The sequence below is a fragment of the Plecotus auritus genome (assembly GCF_963455305.1).
Source record: "Plecotus auritus genome assembly, chromosome: 2".
NCBI lineage: Eukaryota > Metazoa > Chordata > Mammalia > Chiroptera > Vespertilionidae > Plecotus > Plecotus auritus.
In genome coordinates this window covers 91722924-91745688 of record NC_137771.1, presented here as the reverse complement: position 1 = coordinate 91745688, position 22765 = coordinate 91722924, and the positions used below count along the sequence as shown (strand labels likewise).

Below are 22765 nucleotides of genomic sequence, written 5' to 3'. Positions count from 1 at the left end.
AGTTCCAGGAGAGTTTCTGGGAACCCAGACTAATTCGGGGAGAAACTGGACTGTCTGGCAGCGGGTGAAACTCGAGGGCGGCTTTCTCTCAGAGGTGCTTGCAGTGATTACCACGGGACACTGAGACCCAGGGGCCTCATAGGGCAGGGCTGACGGGAAGCCAAGGCTGTCTGCTCCGCCCTGAGACTCCGCCCCATCCAAGCTGAGCACAGAGGCTTTTGCAATTTTGCAAGTCTTGTCTCATAAGGGTGTCTCCAGCACAAAAGTTCTCTCAGCTGCGTAGACACAGCTGATCCTTACAGCCAGTTGGCCTGGAGGTCAATTCCTCCCAGTGATACCAACAACAATCAAGACTTAATTACAACAAGACTGTGCACACAGCCCACAAACGGGTGCACCTAGAGTGTCCACCTCAGGTAACTGGGGGAGGCTGAGCCACTTGGCCCTATAGAACACCTAGCCCACAAAGCCACTCTACCAACTCAGGGAAGCAGTGAAAATGAGGAAACAAAGAAACAGATCACAAATAAAAGAAATGGAGAAAAGCAAACAACTGGATATAGAGTTCAAAACCTCGGTTATAAGGTTTTTCAAGAATTTCCTAGAAAAGGCCGATAAATTTAGCAAGACCCTCAAGGATATGAAAAAGGACCAACTAGAAATTAAACATATGCTGTCTGAAATAAAAACTATTATACAGAGATCTAACAGCAGACTAGAGTATCGCAAGAATCAAGTCAAATATTTGAAATACAAAGAAGCAAAAAACACCCAACCGGAAAAGCAAAAAGAAAAAAGAATCCAAAAATTTGAAGATAGTGTAAGGAGCCTCTTGGACAACCTCAAGCGTACCAACATCTGAATTATGGGGGTGCCAGAAGAAGAGAGAGAGCAAGATACTGAAAACCTATTTGAAGAAATAATGACAGAAAACTTCCCCCACCTGGTGAAAGAAATAGACTTACAAGTCCAGGAAGCGCACAGAACCCCAAACAAAAGGAATCCAAAGAGGACCACACCAAGACACATCATAATTAAAATGCCAAGGGCAAAAGACAAAGAGAGAATATTAAAAGCAGCAAGAGAAAAACAGTTAGTTACCTACAAGGGAGCACCCATACGATTGTCAGCTGATTTCTCAACAGAAACTATGCAGGCCAGACGGGAGTGGCAAGAAATTTTCAAAGTGATGAATAGCAAGAACCTACAACCAAGATTACTCTTCCCAGCAAAGCTATCATTCAGAATTGAAGGGCAGATAAAGAGCTTCACAGATAAGAAAAAGCTAAAGGAGTTCATCACTGCCAAACCAGCATTATATGAAATGCTGAACGGTATTCTTTAAGAAGAGGAAGAAGAAGAAAAAGTTAAAGATAAAAATTATGAACAACAAATACATGTCTATCAACAAGTGAATCTAAAAATCAAGTGAATAAAAAATCTGATGAACAGAATAAACTGGCGAATATAATAGAATCAGAGGCATAGAAAGGGAGTGGACTGACAATTCTCGGGGGGAAAGGGGTGTGGGGGGTGTGGGAAGAGACTGGACAAAAATGGTACACCTATGGATGAGGACAGTGCAGGGGAGGTAAGGTCAGAAGGTGGGGTGGGAACCAGGTGGAGGGGAGATATGGGGGGGGGGGAAGTGGAACAATTGTAATAATCTGAACAATAAAAATTTATTAAATTAAAAAAAAAGAAAAAGCTCTATGGTTATAACAGCCCCTCCCATACACTTCCTTTTCCCATCTGAAAAGGAACTTGCTTCTTTTTTTCCTTTTATACAATTATTTATTTACTAGTGGCTCAGTGCACGAAATTCATGCAGGGGGTGGGGATGTGGGAAGAGACGTTCCCTCAGCCCAGCCTGCACCCTCTCCAATCGGGGACCACTTGGGGGATGAGACATCCCTCTCGCAATCTGGAACTGCTGGCTCCTAACCACTCACCTACCTGCCTGCCTGCCTGCCTGATCGCCCCTAAATTCTCTGCCCACCTGCCTGATCACCCTTAACTACCTCTGCCTGCCTGCCTGATTGCCCCTAACTGCCCTCCCCTGCTGGCCTGATCTCGCCCCTATCTGCCTCAGCCTTCCTGATCACCCCTAACTGCTCTCCCCTGCTGGCCTGATCCTGCCCCCAACTGCCCTCCCCTGCTGGCCTGATCTTGCCCCCAACTGACCTCCCCTGCTGGCCTGATCTCACCCCAAACTGTCCTCCCCTGCTGGACTGATTGCCCCAGACTGCCTCTGCCTCGGCCCCCACCACTATGGCTTTGTTTGGAAGGAAGTTCGACGTCCAGAAGATGGCTGGTCAACCCAGTCTAATTAGCATATTACCCTTTTATTAGTATAGAGAGATTATATAGGATAGGATTGCTTAAATGGGGGGAAAGCCTTTTTCAGCAGGAGGAGATGCTCTTGGCAGACAAAAATACATAATCCCTATATCTGGACTGATAGCCAGCCATATGCACTATACTGCCAAACTCGTCATTAAAAAATTGAACCGCGGAGAAACCAAGATGGCAGCATAGGTAAACACCTAAATTGCTGCCTCACACAACAATTTCAAAACTACAACTAAAAGACAAACAGACATCATCTAGAACCACAGGAAGGCTGGCTGAGTGGAAATTCTACAACTAGAAGGAAAGAGAAAAGCACACTGAGACTCAGAGGAGCTACAGGAGGCAGAGGTACTGAGACGCGCATGCATGTAGAGGACTGGCAACTGAGTGCGCAGCTGGCTTTCTCAAGCAGGAGGGAGACAAAAGCTCCCGACTGCACTGAACTCCAGTTCCGGGTGAGACTCAGGGGACCCAGACTCATATGGGGTGAAACCACTGTCAGGAAAGAGAAAAGCACACTGAGACTCTGAGACTCAGAGGAACTGCAGAAGGCAGAGGTAACCAGGCACGCGTGTGCAGAGAGGGCAGGCAACTGAGTACGCGGCTGGCTCTCTCAAGCGGGAGGGAGACTAAAGCTCCTGACTGCACTGAACTCCAGTTCCAGGAGAGTTTCTGGGGACCCAGACTCATTCGGAGAGAAAGTGGACTGTCTGGCAGTGGACGGAACTCGAGGGCAGCTTCCTCTCAGAGGTGCTTGCAGCAATTACTGCGGGACACTGAGATACAGGGCCTATTAGGGCAGGGCTGACAGGAAACCAGTGCTGTCTGCTCCACCCTGAGACTCCACCCCATCCAAGCTGAGCACAGAGGCTTTTGCAGGTCTTGTCTCATAAGGGTGTCTCCAGCACAGAAGTTCTCCCAGCGTAGACACAGCTGATTCTCACAGCCAATTGGCCTGGAGGTCAATTCCTCCCAGTGATACCAACAACAATCAAGACTTAACTACAACAAGACTGTGCACACAGCCCACAAACGGGTGCACCAAGAGTGTCCACCTCAGGTAACTGGGGGAGGCTGAGCCACTTGGCCCTATAGAACACCTAGCACACAAAGCCACTCTATCAACTCAGGAAGCAATGAAAATGCGGAGACAAAGAAACAGGTCACAAATGACAGAAATGGAGGAAAGCAAACAACTGGATATAGAGTTCAAAACCATGGTTATAAGGTTTTTCAAGAATTTTCTAGAAAAGGCCAATAAATTTATCGAGACCCTCGAGGATATGAAAAAGGACCAACTAGAAATTAAGCATACACTGTCTGAAATAAAAAATATTATACAGAGATCTAACAGCAGACTAGAGTATCGCAAGAATCAAGTCAAAGATTTGAAATACAAAGAAGCAAAAAACACCCAACCATAAAAGCAAAAAGAAAAAAGAATCCAAAAATTTGAAGATAGTGTAAGGAGCCTCTTGGACAACCTCAAGCGTACCAACATCTGAATTATGGGGGTGCCAGAAGAAGAGAGAGAGCAAGATACTGAAAACCTATTTGAAGAAATAATGACAGAAAACTTCCCCCACCTGGTGAAAGAAATAGACTTACAAGTCCAGGAAGCGCACAGAACCCCAAACAAAAGGAATCCAAAGAGGACCACACCAAGACACATCATAATTAAAATGCCAAGAGCAAAAGACAAAGAGAGAATATTAAAAGCAGCAAGAGAAAAACAGTTAGTTACCTTCAAGGGAGTACCCATACGACTGTCAGCTGATTTCTCAACAGAAACTATGCAGGCCAGACGGGAGTGGCAAGAAATATTCAAAGTGATGAATAGCAAGAACCTACAACCAAGATTACTCTTCCCAGCAAAGCTATCATTCAGAATTGAAGGGCAGATAAAGAGCTTCACAGATAAGAAAAAGCTAAAGGAGTTCATCACCGCCAAACCAGTATTATATGAAATGCTGAAAGGTATTCTCTAAGAAGAGGAAGAAGAAGAAAAAGGTAAAGATAAAAATTATGAACAACAAATACATACCTATCAACAAGTGAATCTAAAAATTAAGTGAATAAAAAAATCTGATGAACAGAATAAACTGGCGAATATAATAGAATCAGAGGCATAGATAGGGAGTGGACTGACAATTCTCAGGGTGAAAGGGGTATGGGGGGTGTGGGAAGAGACTGGACAAAAATGGTACACCTATGGATGAGGACAGTGGGTGGGGAGGTAATGGCAGAGGGTGGGGTGGGTACCGGGTGGAGGGGAGCTATGGGGGAAAAAAGAGGAACAATTATAATAATCTGAACAATAAAGATTAAAAAAAAATGAAGTGCTTTCTTACACCTTACACCAAACAGCTGTTGCCCTTAAAACCTCTCCTCAGCCCCCACCTTAGGTTCTGCCTTCATAGTTCACCCAGATTAAGTTCTGATTGGTCAGTTTCTATGCCAGTCAGCGTCAGAAGCTCCGCCTCCTAGGCAGCCATTGACTCCTCGCAGTTCACCCAGATTTGGTCCTGATTGGTTGGTTTTTTATGCCGGTCAGCGTCAAAAACTCCGCCTCCTAGGCAGCCATTGGGTCCTTGCAGTTCACCCAGAGTTGGTTCTGATTGGTCAGTTTCTATGCCAGTCAGTGTCTCTGGGCCTATCAACGGGGCCTGATCAGAGAGGCGGGGCTGATCAGCAACCCCCTTGGAGGCCCAGAGAGAAAGAGAGGCTCAGCTGCTGGCGAAGCCCGGATAGAAAGAGAGAGGCAAGGGCTGATCAACAGCTGCCACGGAGGCTGTGGATCAGACCCTGCCTCTCTCTCCGGGCCTCTCTCCAGGCCTGATCTGCAGCCCCGTTGGCAGTCAGTGTTGGGTTGCTGCGCCTGCAGCGGCAGCAGTCAGTGCTGGGTCACCACGGCAACCCAGCACTGACTGCAGGACTGACTTCCGGTGTTCATTCGAGCCTTCGGTCATTACAGACCCTGGGTTTTTATATATATACATATTAGGATTAATTTTAGAGAGAGACAGAAAGGGAAAGAGAGGGAGAGAGATTTGTTGACTAGGGATCAAACTTGCAACCTTGACATATCGGGACGATGCTCCAAATAAGTGAGCTACCCGGCCAGAGCTGGAACTTCCTTCTTTTTGCTCTCAGGACTCCTGTGTGACCCACCATAACTGCAATTAGCAGACTGCAATGCCCTCCACCCCCAAGAAAAAAAAACCTTTGCTAATGAAATATCTGCACAACTTCTTGTATACGAGCAATAGTAGGTGTGTTTCAGAACAGCTCTGGTTTAACCTGAGGAAGGAAGAGGGTCTGCTCTGGCAGCAGCAGATCTCAGCATACCTTGGACCTTTTGCTGACCTGCTTCAGACTCAGTACTGGTGGCAGCTGGCCACAGTTCAGAACTTGACCCCTCCCTTATACACCGATGCCCAGCAGAGGCAGCTACTAACTGTGCATCCCTTTGTGGCTTCTAACAGGTAGCCTAAGGCCAGTCATAGGCAGCATCTGACATTGACCTGCACCAGATTCCCTCCTCAAAGTCATAGAACCATCACAGCCAGGGGCTGTCTTCAGACCACCAGAGTACCACCCAATTAGCTCCACAGGTGACACAACACAAAGGGAGATCTCAGCAGGTACCTGAGATCAGCTGTTAAACCGTGGTGGGGGAGATCTTCATAGTCAACCAGGCTGAAGGTTAACCCCACCCATGAACATGCCAAGAGAAATCAAGGCTGAACTACAACAGGTGGGCACACATAATCCACACAAGGGGAAAAAAAACTTAGCGACAGAAGCATGATTAAAACCCAGGACTTCTGACTCTCAAACCAATGCAAGTTACAATTTCCAGTCTTATCTACCTCTATTTTCAACATCAAAGAAGTCTATTATTATTTGATTTTCCCAGTATTTCCATCTGTGTTTGTTAGGATCCCTACTATCTGTCCAGGCATATAAAGTGGGAACACAGTTGCCCCATAAATGCTTATTGAACTAAACTGAACCCCTGGCTGGGTAGTTCAGTTGGTTAGAATATCATACCAATACACTGATGTTGTAGGTTCAATCCCGTCAGGGCACATACAAATATCAACCAATGAGTGCATGGATGGGTGGAATAATAAATATTGATGTTTCTCTCTCCCTAAAATCAATCAATCAATTTTTTAAAATGCGTATTTAACTAAACTAAATCAGGCATTTTGCCATCCTTTTTCATTCTCTAAATCCTACTCAATTAAAGTTTTATTTTTATTACTATAGGCCCGGTGCACAAAATTTGTGCACGGGGGAGGGGGGGTTCCCTCAGCCCAGCCTGCGCCCTCTTGTAGTCCAGGACCCCTCTCTCCTTACTGCCAGCCTGCTCGCTGCTCCTTACTGCTCGGCTCACTGCTCCTTAGCGCTGCTGTGGAGGTGGGAGAGGCTCCTGCCACCACCACTGTGCTCGCCAGCTGTGAGCCCGGCTTCTGGTTGAGCGGCACTCCCCCTGTGGGAGCTCACTGACCACCAAGGGGCAGCTCCTGTGTTGAGCGTATGCCCCCTGGTGGTCAGTGTGCATCATAGCGACTGGTCATTCTGGTCGTTCCGCTTAGGCTTTTATTATATAGATAATTCTTTGATTATAATTCAAAGATAGTTCCTACTGGAACTATGGTCACTTGGGCTTTTATGGTCACTTAGGCTTTTATTATATAGATAATTCTTTGATTATAATTCAAAGATAGTTCCTACTAGAATTCACTTAATCATAATCTGATTGCTTTGTATATCATGGCTTTTAATATCTTATTTAATATCATAATCTTGGTTTTTCTATTTTATTATTATATGTGCATAACTCAACTATAAATTTCTTTAAGGTGGAGTGTTATTGTTTCTCTCAGAATAGAATCTAGAGATAGCACAATGTTCCGATGAATGAACATTTTATTACGTTTTACTTTGGCTTCTATATCAGGCGGGGAAAAATATTCTGACAACTAGCTCTTTAATTCCTATTATTTTTTTACATTACCATATTTTTGTCTCTAAAGATTAATTTAGAAATTATAACTCTACATTAATTTGGAGGAAAGGATCAAACATTTTTAAAAATCCATTTTAAAATTTACTGAAAATGCTGTTTCTTAATTTAATTTTGGCTATACAGTTGTAACCCAGTGAATTGTACACTATTCTCTACTTCAATATAAATTCCAAAACATCAGCAGGGGGATTTTACTGTACTTTTACTGTTAATAAAACTTTGAGATGTGAAGAAATTTAAGAAAAAATACAATTCTCTTAAGTACTTCTAACCCTCTAGGCATACTATATGTGCTTTCCTTCATTTTGGTATTTTTGTTCAGTGATACAACTTAAGTTCATTGTCTCTTAATACATCTTCATTTATAGATGTTATGTAGCCATCTATACAGAACTGCTTAGAGGGGGAAAAAAAAATCTGTTATCACAGTGACACCTGCTGGTTTTTAACTATACATTTTAGATTCCAAGTGAAAAACAGATTTAGTGTCAAAGTTTTTCTTAGTAAAATTCAATATTTATGCTTTAATATTTTTAAAATATTTTAATAAATCATTTATTTGATGTATAATTATTTTTAAAACAAATTTAATACACAACTGACCACATAAAATATTTTTGTGACAATGACCTCAATGTAATTTTATGATTTTTTTCTAAAAAAAAATAATTTCCAAAAAAGCTGTACATGAATTTTTTTTAATTGGTTTATCTTGTGGTTTTCTTTAAAAATTCTTTACAAATTCTATTTTAAGGGAATGCACTGTATTAAATTTTAAAAAACATTTTCAAAAAGAATTGTAATTTTAGCAATATGGGTAATTCCACATAAGTCAAGAATAAGATATGTAGTAATAGAGAAACTTTTAAACATAATCTAGCTGACCTCATACATTGAATTTTTTCTCCCCATTTTATTGAGATATAATTGACATAAATATTGTATCAGTTTCAGTGTACAGTATGATGGTTTGATATATGTATATAGTGAAATGATCACACACTAAGTTAGCATCAATCACCTCACAGTTATAATATTTTTCCTGTAATAAGGACTTTTAAGATCTACTGTCTTAACAACATTCATATATACAATACAGTATTAACTACTAGAGGCCCGATGCACAAAATTCGTGCAAGGGCCTTAGCCCCAGCCCCTGCCTGCCGCTGCCATGGCTGGGGGCCTCTGCCACCTTTGCCTTGGCCCCTGCCTGCTGCAGCTTAGTCCGAAAGGAAGGACGTCCAGAAAAATGTCCGGTCTAATTAGTATATTACCCTTTTATTATTATAGATAATCTCCACGATGGTCACTACATCTCCAGAACTTATTAATCTTTAAGTCTGGAAGTTTGTATCTTTTGACCCCCTTCACTCATTTCGTCCACCCCCTATCTCTGGCAATCATCAATCTGTTTGCTGTTTCTATGAGTTTGTTATTTTTGTTGTTGTTTTAAGATTCTACATTTGAGATTGTGCAATATTTCTTTCTCTATTTTATCCTTTCTTATGGTTAAGTAGTATTCCACTGTATACATCTATCACATGTTCTTGATCCAATCATCCATCAAAGGACACCAAGGTTGTTTTGGCAGCATGTATAATGCTGCAATGAAAACAGGAGTCTATATCCTATATAATGAAAGGGTAATATGCAAATTGACCCTAACAGCAGAATGCTGGTCGCTATGACGCGCACAGACCACCAGGGGGCAGACACTCAATGCATAAGCTGACCCCTGATGGTCAGTGCGCTTCCACAGGGGGAGCGCCACTCAGCCAGAAGCCTGCTCATGGCTGGCCAGTGCAGCAACAGTGGCAGAGCTTCTTCTGCCTCCTCGGCAGCGCGAAGGATGCCCAACTGCTGGCTTAGGCCTGCTCCCCTGAGCTGTCAGTTGGACATCCCCCGAGGGCTCCTGGACTGCAAGAGGGTGTAGGCCGGTTGAGGGAACCCCCACAGAGTGCACAAATTTCATGCACCGGGCTTCTAGTCTTATTAACAACTAGAGGCCCAGCACATGAAATCGTGCGCGGGTAGGATCCCTAGGCCTAGCCTGCAATCAGGGCCATCTTCTGCCTGCTCGCCAGTCCCCAGTCCCGCCCTGCCACCACCCACCCTGGTTCCCCATTTGCCATCCGGCGATCGGAGCCTGCCGGCTTGGGGGCAGGGACCGAGAGGTGGTCAATGCACCTCATAGTGACTGGTCAAGTGGTCATTCTGCTGTTATGGTCACTGGGCTTTATTATATAGGATGGCCATTCCAACAGGTGTGAGATAGTATCTTATTGTGGTTTTGATTTTCTTTTCCTTTATGGCTAGTTAAGTTGAGCATCTTTTCATACATCTATTGGGCATTTGTATATATTCTTGGAAAGGCCCTGTGCTTTTTTTAATTTGATGGTTTTATTGTTTTTTATGAGTTCTTTATAGTTTTTGGATATTAGCCCCTTATCACATGTATTGTTTGCAAACATCTTCTTCCATTTGGTTGGTTGTCTTTTTGTTGATGGTTTCTTTTGCTATGCAGCTTTTTAGTTTGGTGTAGTCCCATTCATTTATTTTTGCTTTGACTTCCCCAAGGTTCAAGTTCAGAAAATCCTCTGAAACCAAGGTCCATAAGTTTAGTATTTTCTTCTATGTATTTTATTATTTCAGGTCTTATATTTTAACTAGGGGCCCGGTGCACAAAATTTGTGCATTGAGGAGAGGGTCCCTCAGCCCAGCCTGCCCCCTCTCACATACTGGGAGCCCTCAGGGGATGTCCTACTGACGGTTTAGGCCTGCTCCCCGTTGGGAGCAGACCTAAGCTGCAGTCTGGCCTCCCTTTGTGGGAGGTGACCGGGCTGATCAGGGGAAGGCGCCAGCCCCATCACCCCGCTGCTGCAGCCACTGCCAGTCACCGCAGCCACCAAGGTATTTTCATCAACACGGACTTCAGTCCCTTCACCATGAAAAAATGACAACTTTCTTTAGGCATTTTCAAGGTGTGTCTTTCATAGGATATGACATTTCCTTCTTCATTTTTCTTTCTTTTTTTTTTTTTTCAAAAAAAATTTTTAAATGTATTTTATTGATTTTTTACAGAGAGGAAGGGAGAGGGATAGAGAGTTAGAAACATCAATGAGAGAGAAACATTGATCAGCTGCCTCCTGCACACCCCCTACCGGGTATGTGCCCGCAACCAAGGTACATGCCCTTGACTGGAATCGAACCTGGGACCCTTCAGTCCGCAGGCTGACACTCTATCCACTGAGCCAAACTGGTTTTGGCTTCATTTTTCTTTTTATCCTCACCTGAGGATATGTTTCCATTGATTTTTTCCCTGCCCCTCCAATCACAGGCTCGGCCCCTTCCCAAGCCTAAAGCCTCCACCCGAGGCTTTAGGCTTGGGAAGGGGGTCCCCCCCGCCCCTCCGATGGCCAGCTGGGAATGACCTGGGTGCCAAGGAGGTTCCCGAGACTCAGGTATATATGCAAATTAACCGCCATCTTTGTTGGGTTAATTTGCATACTTACTCTGGCTGTGGACATAGAGGTCAATTTACATGTTTCTCTATTATTAGGTAAGATATTTAATCCATTTTGAGTTAATTTTTGTATATGGTGTCAAATAGTAGTCTAGTTTCATTCTTCTGCATGTGGGTTTCCAATTTTCCCAGCACCATTTATTGAAGAGGCTTTCTTTTCTCCATTGTATGTTTTTGGCTCCTTTATAAAAAATTAGTTGCCCATATACATGGGGTTTATTTCTGGGCTCTCACTCTCCTGTTCCTTTAGTCTGTGTGTCTGTTTTTCTGCCCAAAGCATACTGTTTTGATTATTGTAGCTTTGTAGTATAATTTGAAGTCAGAGAATGTGATAACCTCTGGTTTTGTTTTTTTCTCAGGATTGCTTTGGCTATTCCATGTCTTTTGTGATTCTATAAAAATTTGATGATCTTTTTTTTTATTTCTTTGAACAATGCCATTGGGATTTTGATGAGAATTGTATTTAATCTTTATATGGCTTTAGCTAATATGGCCATTTTAAGTAGATGATTCTTCAAATTGATGAACACAGTATCTTTCCATTTATTTGTGTCTTCTTCAATTTCTTTTAAGTATGTCTTGCAGTTTTCAGTGTATAGGACCTTTATATCTTTTGTTAAATTTATTCCTACATACTACATTCCATGTTTTCTTTATCCATTCATCTATCCATGGTTACTTAGTTATTTGCATGTCTTGGCTATTGTAAATAATACTGCAATGAACGTGGTATAGTTAACTCCTCCAGATAGTGATTTTGTTCCTTTTGGATATATAACCAGAAATAAAATTGCTGGATTATATGGTAGTTATACTTCAATTTTTTGAGAAATCTCCATATTTTCCATAGTGGTTATACAAATTTGCATTCCCACCAACAGTGCACAAGGGTTCCCTTTTCTTCACATCCTTGCCAACATTTATCTCTTTTTTGATAATAGCCATTCTTATAGGTATAAAGAGATATCACACTGTGGTGTTGATTTGCATTTCCCTGATTATTAGTAAGAGGCCTGATGTACAAAATTCGTGCAAGGGGCTCAGTCCTCAAAGCCCTGGCTGCCTCGGCCCTCATGGCCCTGGCTACCTTGTGGCCCTGCCCCCAGGTCGTTCCAGAAGGTCATTCCATAAGGTCGTCTGGAAAGTCATTCTGCCATCCAGTCTAATTAGCATATTAGCTCTTTATTATATAGCATATTCAGTACCTTTTGCCCATTTTGTATGCCTTCTTTGGAAAAATGTCTATTCAGTTCCTTTGCCCATTTTTTAATCACATTGTTTTTTCTTATTGAGTTATATGATTCTTTATATATTTTTTATTCTAATACCTTCTTAGATATATGATTTGCAAATATTTTCTCTCATTCCATAAATTGCCTTTTCAATTTTGTTGGTTTCCTTTGCTGCACAGCTTTTTAGTTTGATGTAGTGCCACTTGTTTTTTGCTCTTGTTGCCTTGGCAACAACAAAAAATCATTGTCAAGAACAATGACAAAGAGCTTTCCCCCTAAGTTTTCCTCTGGGTGGTTTATGGTTTCAAGTCTCACACTCAAGTCTTTAATCCATTTTGAGTTGCTTTTGTGTATGGTGTAAGATAGGGGTCCAGTTTTGCCAATACAATTTATTGAAGAAACTGTCCTTTCTCCATTGTATGTTCTTGGTTCCTTTGTTGTATATTAATTAATCATATATGAGTGGATTTATTTCTGGACTCTGTTCAATTGGTCTATATGTGTTTCTAGGCCAATACCACAGTATTTTGATTACTATAGCTTTGTAATATTGTTTGAAATCAGGAAGTGTGATGCTTCTAGCTTTGTTCTTCTTTCTCACAGGAATGTTTTAGCTATTCAGGGTCTTTTGTGGTTCTGTACAAATTTTAGGACTGTTCCAAAAAAACAATGAAATCCTGATAGGAATTGCATTGAATCTTAAATTGCTTCAGATAGTATGGACATTTTAACAAAATTAATTCTTCTAATCCATGAGCATGAATTATCTTCTATTTATTTGTTTTTTCTTCAATTTCTTCCACTAATGTCTTGTAGTTCTCAGTGTACAAGTTTTTCATCTCTTTGGTTAAATTTATTCCTAGTATTTTATTCTTTGTGATGTAATTGTAAGTTGAATTGTTCTCTTATTGTTATAGTGTATTAACACATCACTGATTTTTGTATGTTGATTTTGCATTTGCAACTTTACTAAGTTTATTAGCTCCAACAGTCCTTTGGGTAAAGTCTTTAGGGTTTTCTATACATAATATAATAGAAAACTGTCTTTATTTGCAGATGACATTAACCTCTCTTACAATTAAATTTTTCACTCATAAATAGTGATAATATTTCTATAGAGGCTAAGTTTTCTATGCCCACCTGGTCTCAACCAAACTTTATTTTCTTTTTTAATTTTAATGGGGAAAAACAATTACCCCAAAGAATGATGGAATTCTGCATCCAATTCAATTTTTAAAAAGTCTAGTACTGCCTGGGTTGTCTATGGAGTGGATTCATATATAATAGAGGCCTGATGCATTGGAAGGGGCTGGATCTTCCTTCATGCTCTCCACCTTGCTTTAAAAATTCAAAAATGCTGGACAACTTGAACATGGTGCGTGTTGATCTCAGTGACCTTGAACCGCACTGGTCTCTATCCTGTGGCACAGCCTGACCACCTACTAAATTGTGAAACAATAATAGATACCTTTAATAATTCAGAATATTTAATAAGACTGAAATTTCACATATTGACTTACTAATGTTTGTAGTACATGAAACATTCTTTATATAAAAATACTATATAATTTTAAAGAAAAAATTGGGGATACATCTATACCATAGATTTTCATGATATCATTGATGGATTTTTTTAAAAACATAAAAGTATCATTTATCCTATTTATCTAATGTGTTGTTGCTGACCAACATTAAGTAAGCAGAACACTAAAATCCATGTATTTCTACCATTGTACTCTTTCTCTAAAAGAATAAAGTGAGCACATCTTGGTTTTAAGGATAAAGTAAGATTAAATCTATATTAATAAAAACCTATGTGGTTGCCATGCCCTCACGCCATGAAGCCCTCATGCCGTAACAATCCATCACCAGGGGGCTGTGTGCGCAGCAGGCACGCGTGGGTGGGCAGGGACTTGATGCTGTGTGCGCAGCACGGAGGGGGGTCCTGCGGCTCTGCACGGCGATCCCGGGAGCAGGACCCCCAACCCTGGCCTACCTCTTTGGGACAATCCATTGAGGAGCCTCAGATGGGTGGGCGGGGCCTACCTCTTTGGGGAGATCAATCGCAGGGCTCCTGCACTGTGAGAGGGCACAGGCCAGGCTGGGGAACACCCCCCCCCCCAAGTGGACGAATTTCGTGCACCGGGCCTCTAGTTACATATAAAGCTCTTACAAGTATACTATAAACTGCAAGCGGTAAGCTGTGTTACGCAAATAGAAGCATTGTGTTTACTTGCCTTAAATTGATTTTGACTATTTCTTCAGAGATTATTTGAATCTTGAATTTTTGTGAGGATCAAATGTTAGTGTATTTATTTACTAGAGGCCCGGTGCACAAACTTGTGCACGGGTGGGGTACCTCAGGGTGGCCTGCGGAGATCGGGCTCCAGCTTGCACCCCCAGCCTTGCAGCCCTGCGCTGGCCTGGTGCCACCCCCTCACCTGCTCCACCATCCCGCCTGTGGAGTGATGGATCAAGCCAGATGGCAGCCCCACCCCCTGCCGCCACCACTGGTCGCCGTCTGTGGGGTAATCAGGCCCCCAATCGCATCTGCCTTGGCCTGGCGTTGCCTGCTCACCTGCTCCACCATCCCACCATGGTCCCACTCTTGTTAGGTCCCATTGGGGCCGGCAGCGCCTCCACTGCCAGCACCACGTCGCTGATGCCCTCTATGTTCCAAACCGCCCACTGGTGGTCAGCACATGTCATAGCAAGCGGTCAAACTCCTGGTCAAACTCCCAGTCTACTGGTAGAAATCCTGGTCGAACAACTGCCCCAGGGGACAATTTGCATATTAGGCTTTTATTATATAGGATTGCTCTGTGGAGTGTATCATATTTGAAAATCTACATTACTTTTTTCTTGTTTATAGAACAAAATATAAATATATCAGAGAAAATATTGCTTTGCTAATATTCGCAATCAAGGCACAAAAAGGTACTATTTTCTGCAATTAAATTAAAAAATGAAAACAACAAGATCAGGTTGCAAGTGAGATAACTAATTTTGATCCTCTTTTCATTTTATGACCATTAGTCAATATAATATTAAGATTCACATTTATTGGACTTAAAAATGAATGAAATAATTATAAAACCTTTTGGGAATATTAAGAATAATCTATTATAAAATATATTTTCTGTATTGGTAACTTCAAATATTTTGGCTGAATTAATGTTTAAAATCTTTTTCTTTTTTTTTTTTTTTTTCCTGAGATAAAGACTTACAGTTCACCACATGGCAAAAAAGAGAGCCCCTAGGGTACAATTTAAGGAAAAGCAGTCATTATGCTAAATTCCAAAGCTATAAAGCCCTCTGCTTTTTAATTTGCAATGCCATCCAGAGTCCAATGTATTAAAACACATATATAGGGTGTGGCAAAAGTAGACTTACAATTATTCATATAGATTATTAAGACAACTAGAGGCCCGGTACATGAAATTCATGCACTGGGGGGTTCCCTCAGCCCAGCCTGCACCCTCTCCAATCTGGGACCCCTCAAGGGATGTCCGACTGCCCGTTTAGGCCCGATCCCACTGGGATCAGACATCCCTCTCACAATCCAGGACTGCTGGCTCCCAACTGCTTGCCTGCCTGCCTTCCTGATTGCCCCTAACCGCTTCTGCCTGCCAGCCTGATCACCCCCTAACCACTCCCCTGCCAGCCTGTTTTCCCCTAACTGCCCTCCCCTGCAGGCCTGGTCACCCCTAACTGTCCTCCCCAGGAGGCTTGGTCGCCCCCAACTGCCCTCACTTGCAGACCTGGTCCCTCCCAACTGCCCTCCCTTGCTGGCCATCTTGTGGTGGCCATCTTGTGTCCACATGGGGGCAGGATCTTTGACCACATGGGGGCAGCCATCTTGTGTGTTGGAGTGATGGTCAATCTGCATATTACTCTTTTATTAGATAGGATAGAGGCCTGGTGCATGGGTGGGGGCCAGCTGGTTTGCCCTGAAGGGTGTCCCAGATCAGGGTGGGGGTTTCCTTGGGGTGTGGGGCGGCCAGGCGAGGGGCCTGTGGTGGTTTGTAGGCCGGCCATGCCCCTTGGCGACCCAAGCGGAGGCCCTGGTATCTGGGGTTTATTTATCTTCTACAATTGAAACTTTGTAGCTTGGAGCGGAGCCAAGCCTTCTGCGTGCTCCGTGGCGGCAGCCATTTCTGTTGGGATTTATGTATCTTCTATAATTGAAACTTTGTAGCCTTAAGCTGAGGCCTGGGCCGGCCAGGGTGTGCGGAAAGCTTGGCTTCCTCCATCGCCAGGGGCATCCCTAGCCTCCTGCCCTTTCCAGCTCCATGGCTGCTGCCATTTCTGTTTGGATTTATGTATCTTCTATCATTGAAACTTTGTAGCCATGAGTGGACGCCTAGGCCGGCAAGGGCAGGCAGAAAGCTTGGCTTCCTCCATTGCCAGGGAAACCCAAGCCTCCCTCCTGCTCTCTGTGGCCGTAGCCATCTTGGTTGGGTTTATTTGCATATTTGCTCCTGATTGGCTGATGGGCATGGCTTGTGGGTGTAGCAGGTGATGGTTAATTTGCATATTACTCTTTTATTAGATAGGATTAATACAAAAATAAACTCCATGTTATGATTACTTACAACTCTAAACCTAATTTTGCTCCACCCTGTATATTAGAAAACTGTTTAAAAGTAAATGTAAGTGTTTAGGTAGTTTATGTGTTAAAGGAGCAAAGTAGAAAATTCCCGATGTGGCTGGGAGGTATTTGTGACTCCTCTGTATTTTCATGTGCTTTGGGTTTAATACCTAGTACTTCTACGTACACATCCATAATAAATATCTGGGCATTTTCATAAACCACAATAATGCTCTAAAAAGAAAAAAACAAAAGGAAACCAAAATGAAGTATTCGGATAAGAGTTATGCAGGTTTAGAAAACTATAGTAATCTTATTTGCTTTCTTTCTTTTAAAAACATATGTTTTAATTGATTTCAGAGAGAGGAAGGGAAGAGGGACAGAAACATTAATGATGAGAATCATTAATCAGCTGCCTCTTGTACAACCCCTACTGGGGATTGAGATCGCAAACCAGGCACGTGCCCTGACCAGGAATTGAACTGTGACCTCCTGGTTCATAGGTCAACACTCAACTACTGAGCCACACCAGCCACAACGGTTTTTGTTGTTGTTAATCCTCACCCGAAGATACTTTTTCCATTGATTTTTTTAGACAGAGTGGAAAGGAGGGGGAGAGACAGAGAGTGAGAAACATCAAGGTAACACATCCATTGGTTGCCTCCTGCACACGCCCCGACCAGGGCGGGGATCTGAGCCTGCAACCAAGGTATGTGCCCTTGACCAGAATTGGACCCAGGATCCTTCAGTCCATGGGCTGACACTTCAACCACTGAGTCAAAATGGCTAGGGCTTGGGCAATCTTATTTGCTTTCATTAGCTCACAAGTAGTAAAAAGTATCCATAGAAGATATAGAAACAATCAAATTAGTTCACAGGTAATAATAAGAAACAACCAAATAGAAAATATCTAGCACAATATTTGAAAGAAAAGGTATCATCTTTTATACTAGAATATGGTCATATTCTTGGGAGAAATATTAATATAATAAAATCAACATATACTTTTCTAACATGCCATTTCTATACAGAGAAATCTCACTAGCTGCTGAATACCAAAAAAAAACTAGAATAAAATTTAAAACCAAATAAAGATAAGGAAAAAGTGAAATTCTATAGGGTAATTTGGCTCCGGAACTTGTAATTGTCCTAAAGGTATCTCTGCCTCCCTGCAGCCAGAAGGACCCCAGTCTTAAGGAGCTATGCCTGTATGGGAGACAAGAATCATGGTCTGGGGCTGTATTAGTCTGCTCTGGCTGCCACAGTAAAATATCACAGATGGCATAGCATAAACAAATATTTATTTTCTCTAGTTCTGAAGGAAAGAAGTCCAACAATCAAGCTGTCAGAAAATCCCATTTCTGGTGAGGCCTCTCTTCCTGGTTTGCAGATGGCCACCTTTTTGCTGTGTCATGTAACCTTTCCCCTTCGTGTGTGTAGAGTGTGCTCTGTTGTCTCTTCCTCTCATAAGGACACCAGTGCTAACAGATTAGGGCCCCACCCTTATTACCTCATTTAACCTTAATTACCTCCTTAAAGGCCCTATCTCCAAATGTAGTCGTCACCTTGGGGTTAGGGCTTTGACATATACATTTTGAGGGACAGAATTCAGTTCATAACAGGGACTGAGGTGGATGAGCAACAGGATTGGGGAATCTCCATAGGGAACCACTTTCAGTGAGTGAACTAGGAAACCACCTAAAGTTTCTCTTCTTTCCTTGAAGTAGAGCTTTGAAGGGGGAAACAGTCTCCTCTAGGAATGCCATTCCCGGCCCAACACGATGTTTAAGGATGAAATTCACACTACTTCTAAGTGTGTGTGAGAGTGCATGTGCATGTGCTAAAGAACAGGGGAGGGGGAGGCGGGAGCCCAAGGTGAACATTGACTTTGAAGCGGCCCAGGGTTAGCAGTGTCACAAGAAACAAACCAGTAGTTCTAGAAAGAGAAATCTTCTCTGTAGAAACATACTTTAAACAAAAGATTCTCTAAAATCAAGTAAAGAGAAATATGAACTCACAGTCCAAATCACTGATCACATTAGAAAACAAATCACCATAAACTTGTGGAAAAAACAGCAAACGACAAATTGTAGAGTCAGTTCCACAAAAAAAGTACATTTAATATGTTTAAGGAAAAGAAAAAGAGGGAATAATGGAACTATCCCAAATGACCAGGAAAGTGTGAGGAAGAACCAAACAACACTCTGGAAATGAAAGAAAAAACACACAACCATAATTTAAAAAATAATAAGTTAAGTAGGTTAGAAACAGTGAGAAGACAGAATGAGTGAAGTGAGCAACAGAGTTAAAGAAACTATCTAGAATTTACATGCATGGTCAAATTCCACACAGAGACAGAGATAGAAAATATGAATCAGAGATACAGAGAACAGAGTGAGACAGTAAAACATAAGTCTAATTTGATACCCGAAAGGAGAGAATAGACAGAATGAAGTACAATATTCAAAGAGATAAAAGTTGAGAATTTTTAGAATTTATGAAAGATACAAATTTGTAGATTCAAGAAGCTCCATGAATCTGAACAGGATAATTTTAAATACTGAGAAAAAATGACTGTCAACCCAGCTAACTTTCAGGGATAATGAAATGATAAACTTGTAGGTAAGTCTAAATAAATATTGACTGCATAATTATTTTTGGAGTTAAACTGAGATAAAATAAATTTTAGACACTAATTTATAAGTTGACAGGGGAATCAGACTTTGTTCAAAAGTCTCTTATGTTCAGAAAGAAAATATTTTATGCTAACTATGCAAATTAAATTGGTAAGCACTAAAAGATAAAAATTGAGCTTTACCTTCTAAAATAGTAGAGAAAAAGTAAATGGAAAAACAAAACACAACTTAATCTGAAAGAAGGCAAAAAAACCCAAAACACCCACAAGGACAGTAAGGTAACAGAAAAAGTGTTACAAAAATTATAATAAGATGATATAAGTAAACCCTAATATAGTAGTAAGTTCAATAAATATAGATTGATCAAACTCTCCAGGTAAAAGATAAACAGATAAAAAGAAAGAAAAATTACAGTTTTTAAGAGGCACATCTAAAACATAATAGGAAGGTCCAACAGAAGGGTAAAGAAATATATACCATACAAATACTAACCAGCTGGTGTGGCCTATATATTTGTTAAAGCACAGATTTTTAAAGCAATGTAGAATGAAATAAAAACATTATTAGGAATAGAGGTCATCGCTATAAATATAAGACTCGATTCTAAACTTGGAAGATAATTCTAAATTTATATGTACTTAATAACTAAGCTTCAAAATATACAAAACAAAAACTGACAAAATTACAGGGAGAAATAAAAAAATTTCAACACATCTTACAATCTGAGTGATCAAGTAGGAGGAAAAACAACAGTGAAATGAAGACAATTTGAACAACACAATTAACAAGTTTGGTCTAACAGACACCCAACAACTGGAAAATATGCAGACTTTCAAGCACTAAGAAAACATTTACAAAAACTAACCAGATTTAGGTCATAAGGAAAATAACAAATTTTGCCATATCAACTTTACATGGACCCATCTCTGACGACAAACCAATTAAAGCAGATATCAATAATGAGAATAGAATTTAAAAATCTGTAAGTTAGGAAATGAAACAAAAGTAACACATATGTAAGTAAAAAAAGAATCATTATGAAAAATAGAAAACACTTAGAACTTAAAAAAGTAAATATTTCTATAGCACTTAAGCATTAATCAAAAGAAAATCATCGTGTGAGCTACACAGAACCTCTCTTATCTCTGCTCAACGGCACAGACAGCAAAAATGTTGTAAATTATGTAATTACCATATAAAAGTTAATATACATGTATAATACATATAAAAAGTGATTTGGAGATCAAGAAATATAAATGAAAGTGCTCACTACCAGAGTATTAAAAGTGAGGCAAACTAACCATCTCTTTTAGAAGTTATACTGAATAGCTAAAGAAAGAAGTTAGTATCTTAAATGTTTAAAGGTCAAAAAGCCAATTATTTCATTTTGGTTTAAGAAGTCCCTTAGACCCTTATATAATATATACAAACTCATATGGTAAAGTATTTATTATTCCTGTGAGATGGACAAATACTATCAGAAATCCTTATTGCACCAGTTGAGTAACCACAGTTAAGAGTACATTCCTGCTCACACACAGTCCTGATCTCTTGGTTAGAGCGTCTGTTCAATGGTGCACTGGCAATTAATAGCATTCCAAAAACTGCCTACAGTACAAAGGGAATTTTCATTTAAGGCTCCCCTCGCTTTTCATGTGTGGGATATTTTTGAAAAGTATGTGTTTTTTTCCATCCACTGAAAGAGAATTAAGAAAATTCCAACATGCCTCTGTGTCAGCAAGAGCCCTTTTGAGTCCAGGTACCAGAGGATGATTGATGAACCTGTCAAGCCTACAGTAGCGGACAGAGAAAGTTGGCAGAAGTTCAGTGTTATTGAAAGAAATCTCAAATACTTATTTCATCTCCTCTATTAACTTTAATCACATTTTCAACATGCAGCCAAGAATGCAGCTTTGACAGTACGCCATAAATTTACACAAGCCAGCATTGTCACTTTCTGCACTGGTAAGACTGAGATACATGAGAGAGTTGGATATGTTCTTTCTGTGCCTGTCTTTATTGAAGGGCAATAAAAAACATTTGAAAGATTTATCCATACCTCAAATTCATTTGCTATAAACCTCTTGAAATACTTTATTTAATTTGCTTTGTTTATGACAAATAAAAAATAACTTAGTTCCTCAATTACACTGTTAAATGCAGATTTTTAAAGCTCACAGTGATGACTGAGTTGGTACATATTTCATCACAGTACACCTGCTTATGAGAACAAACGCTAAACACTAAAAAGGATTTACATTTAACATGGATTATTTGCCATGTGGGCAAATACTTCTGGCATATTCAGAGCCAGAATAATTGTATGGTTCCAGAGGAACTCCTTGCAGATTTTGCTGATTACTCATTATACAGTTGAAACATATTTAGAGATTATTTGTCTTACAAAGCTCACCCACAGCAAAAGAGACACAAAAATGAGGTAAATACTATGGGCAAGATTATGGTTCTTGAAAAGGCTAAAAGTCAAACTATATTTTTGGTAAGCTTTTCCTTCTAAGCATGTTTTAAAAGCTGAAAGTATGAAGTGCTGGAAGGCCACAAAACTTAATAAGTGTGTCTTATCATCAGTAAAACACATGGCATTTTGCTGCACTGCAGACCCTGTAACCTTTCAGCAGTTTAATGACCAACATGACCACCTTTGCTACAGTAGAGAGTGTTTTACTCTCATCTCTTTTAAAGGTGATCTCTGTTCCAAGGACCATTGTTTTTGTCTACATTACTCATGGAATAACACTCTACACATTCTTCTAATAGCCAAGGAGGCTAAAGCAGGCAACTATTATATCTGCTTTCTAAGCCACAATAATAAACTAATATTAACCTCGTATAAGAATGAATTATTTTTTCTAAGAGGTCTATACTTACAGTTCTCTGAGATAATCAATAAAAAAGACCAATTCTGATTAACAAAAAGTAAATTTATCCAATTTTTCTTCCTACTCTTGCCCAAATAATCATATACAGGCACTTAAACAGGAAAGATATAGCACTCTTCTTCCACTAAACATTTAATTAGTACTCCAATAGAAGTTTCTTTCTCCTGATATGAGTGCCACTAAATATATTGCTAAGCTTGAAGCAGAGGCTAAATGGTTTGATGAGAGTAGTTAGTTCTTTGGGGGAAGTCAATGCTTTCACACTGTTGTGGTTCAAGTTCTTAAAAGGTTGAAAATTTTCCTAGGTCCTTCTCCATCTCAGCATATTGTTCTTTAAGCCTCTCCACAGCTTTTCTGTGCTCTTCATCCACTTCAGCCTGTTTGTTGTGTTGTTCTTTCATGAAATCTTCCCACTGGATTATATGCCGGTTTTCACTAGCTATTAAATGGTCATTATAAATCTGAGAAAAGAAAATTTGAAAGTCATGTGACA

General features: G+C 40.7%; 1 protein-coding gene across 2 annotated transcripts in view; it reads right to left on the bottom strand.

The window, feature by feature from the left end:
- Positions 1 to 18825: 18825 nt before the first annotated feature.
- BLOC1S5 (biogenesis of lysosomal organelles complex 1 subunit 5) overlaps positions 18826 to 22765 on the bottom strand; it is a 57098-nt gene continuing 53158 nt past the window's right edge. Inside the window, exon 5 of one of the 2 annotated variants that reach the window (XM_080655279.1) lies at positions 18826 to 22733. In XM_080655279.1, the coding sequence (XP_080511405.1) occupies positions 22554 to 22733 (180 nt within the window). In that variant the 3' untranslated portion in view covers positions 18826 to 22553. The remainder of the gene's footprint in view (positions 22734 to 22765) is intronic. The other variant, XM_080655280.1, reaches the window with a different exon arrangement.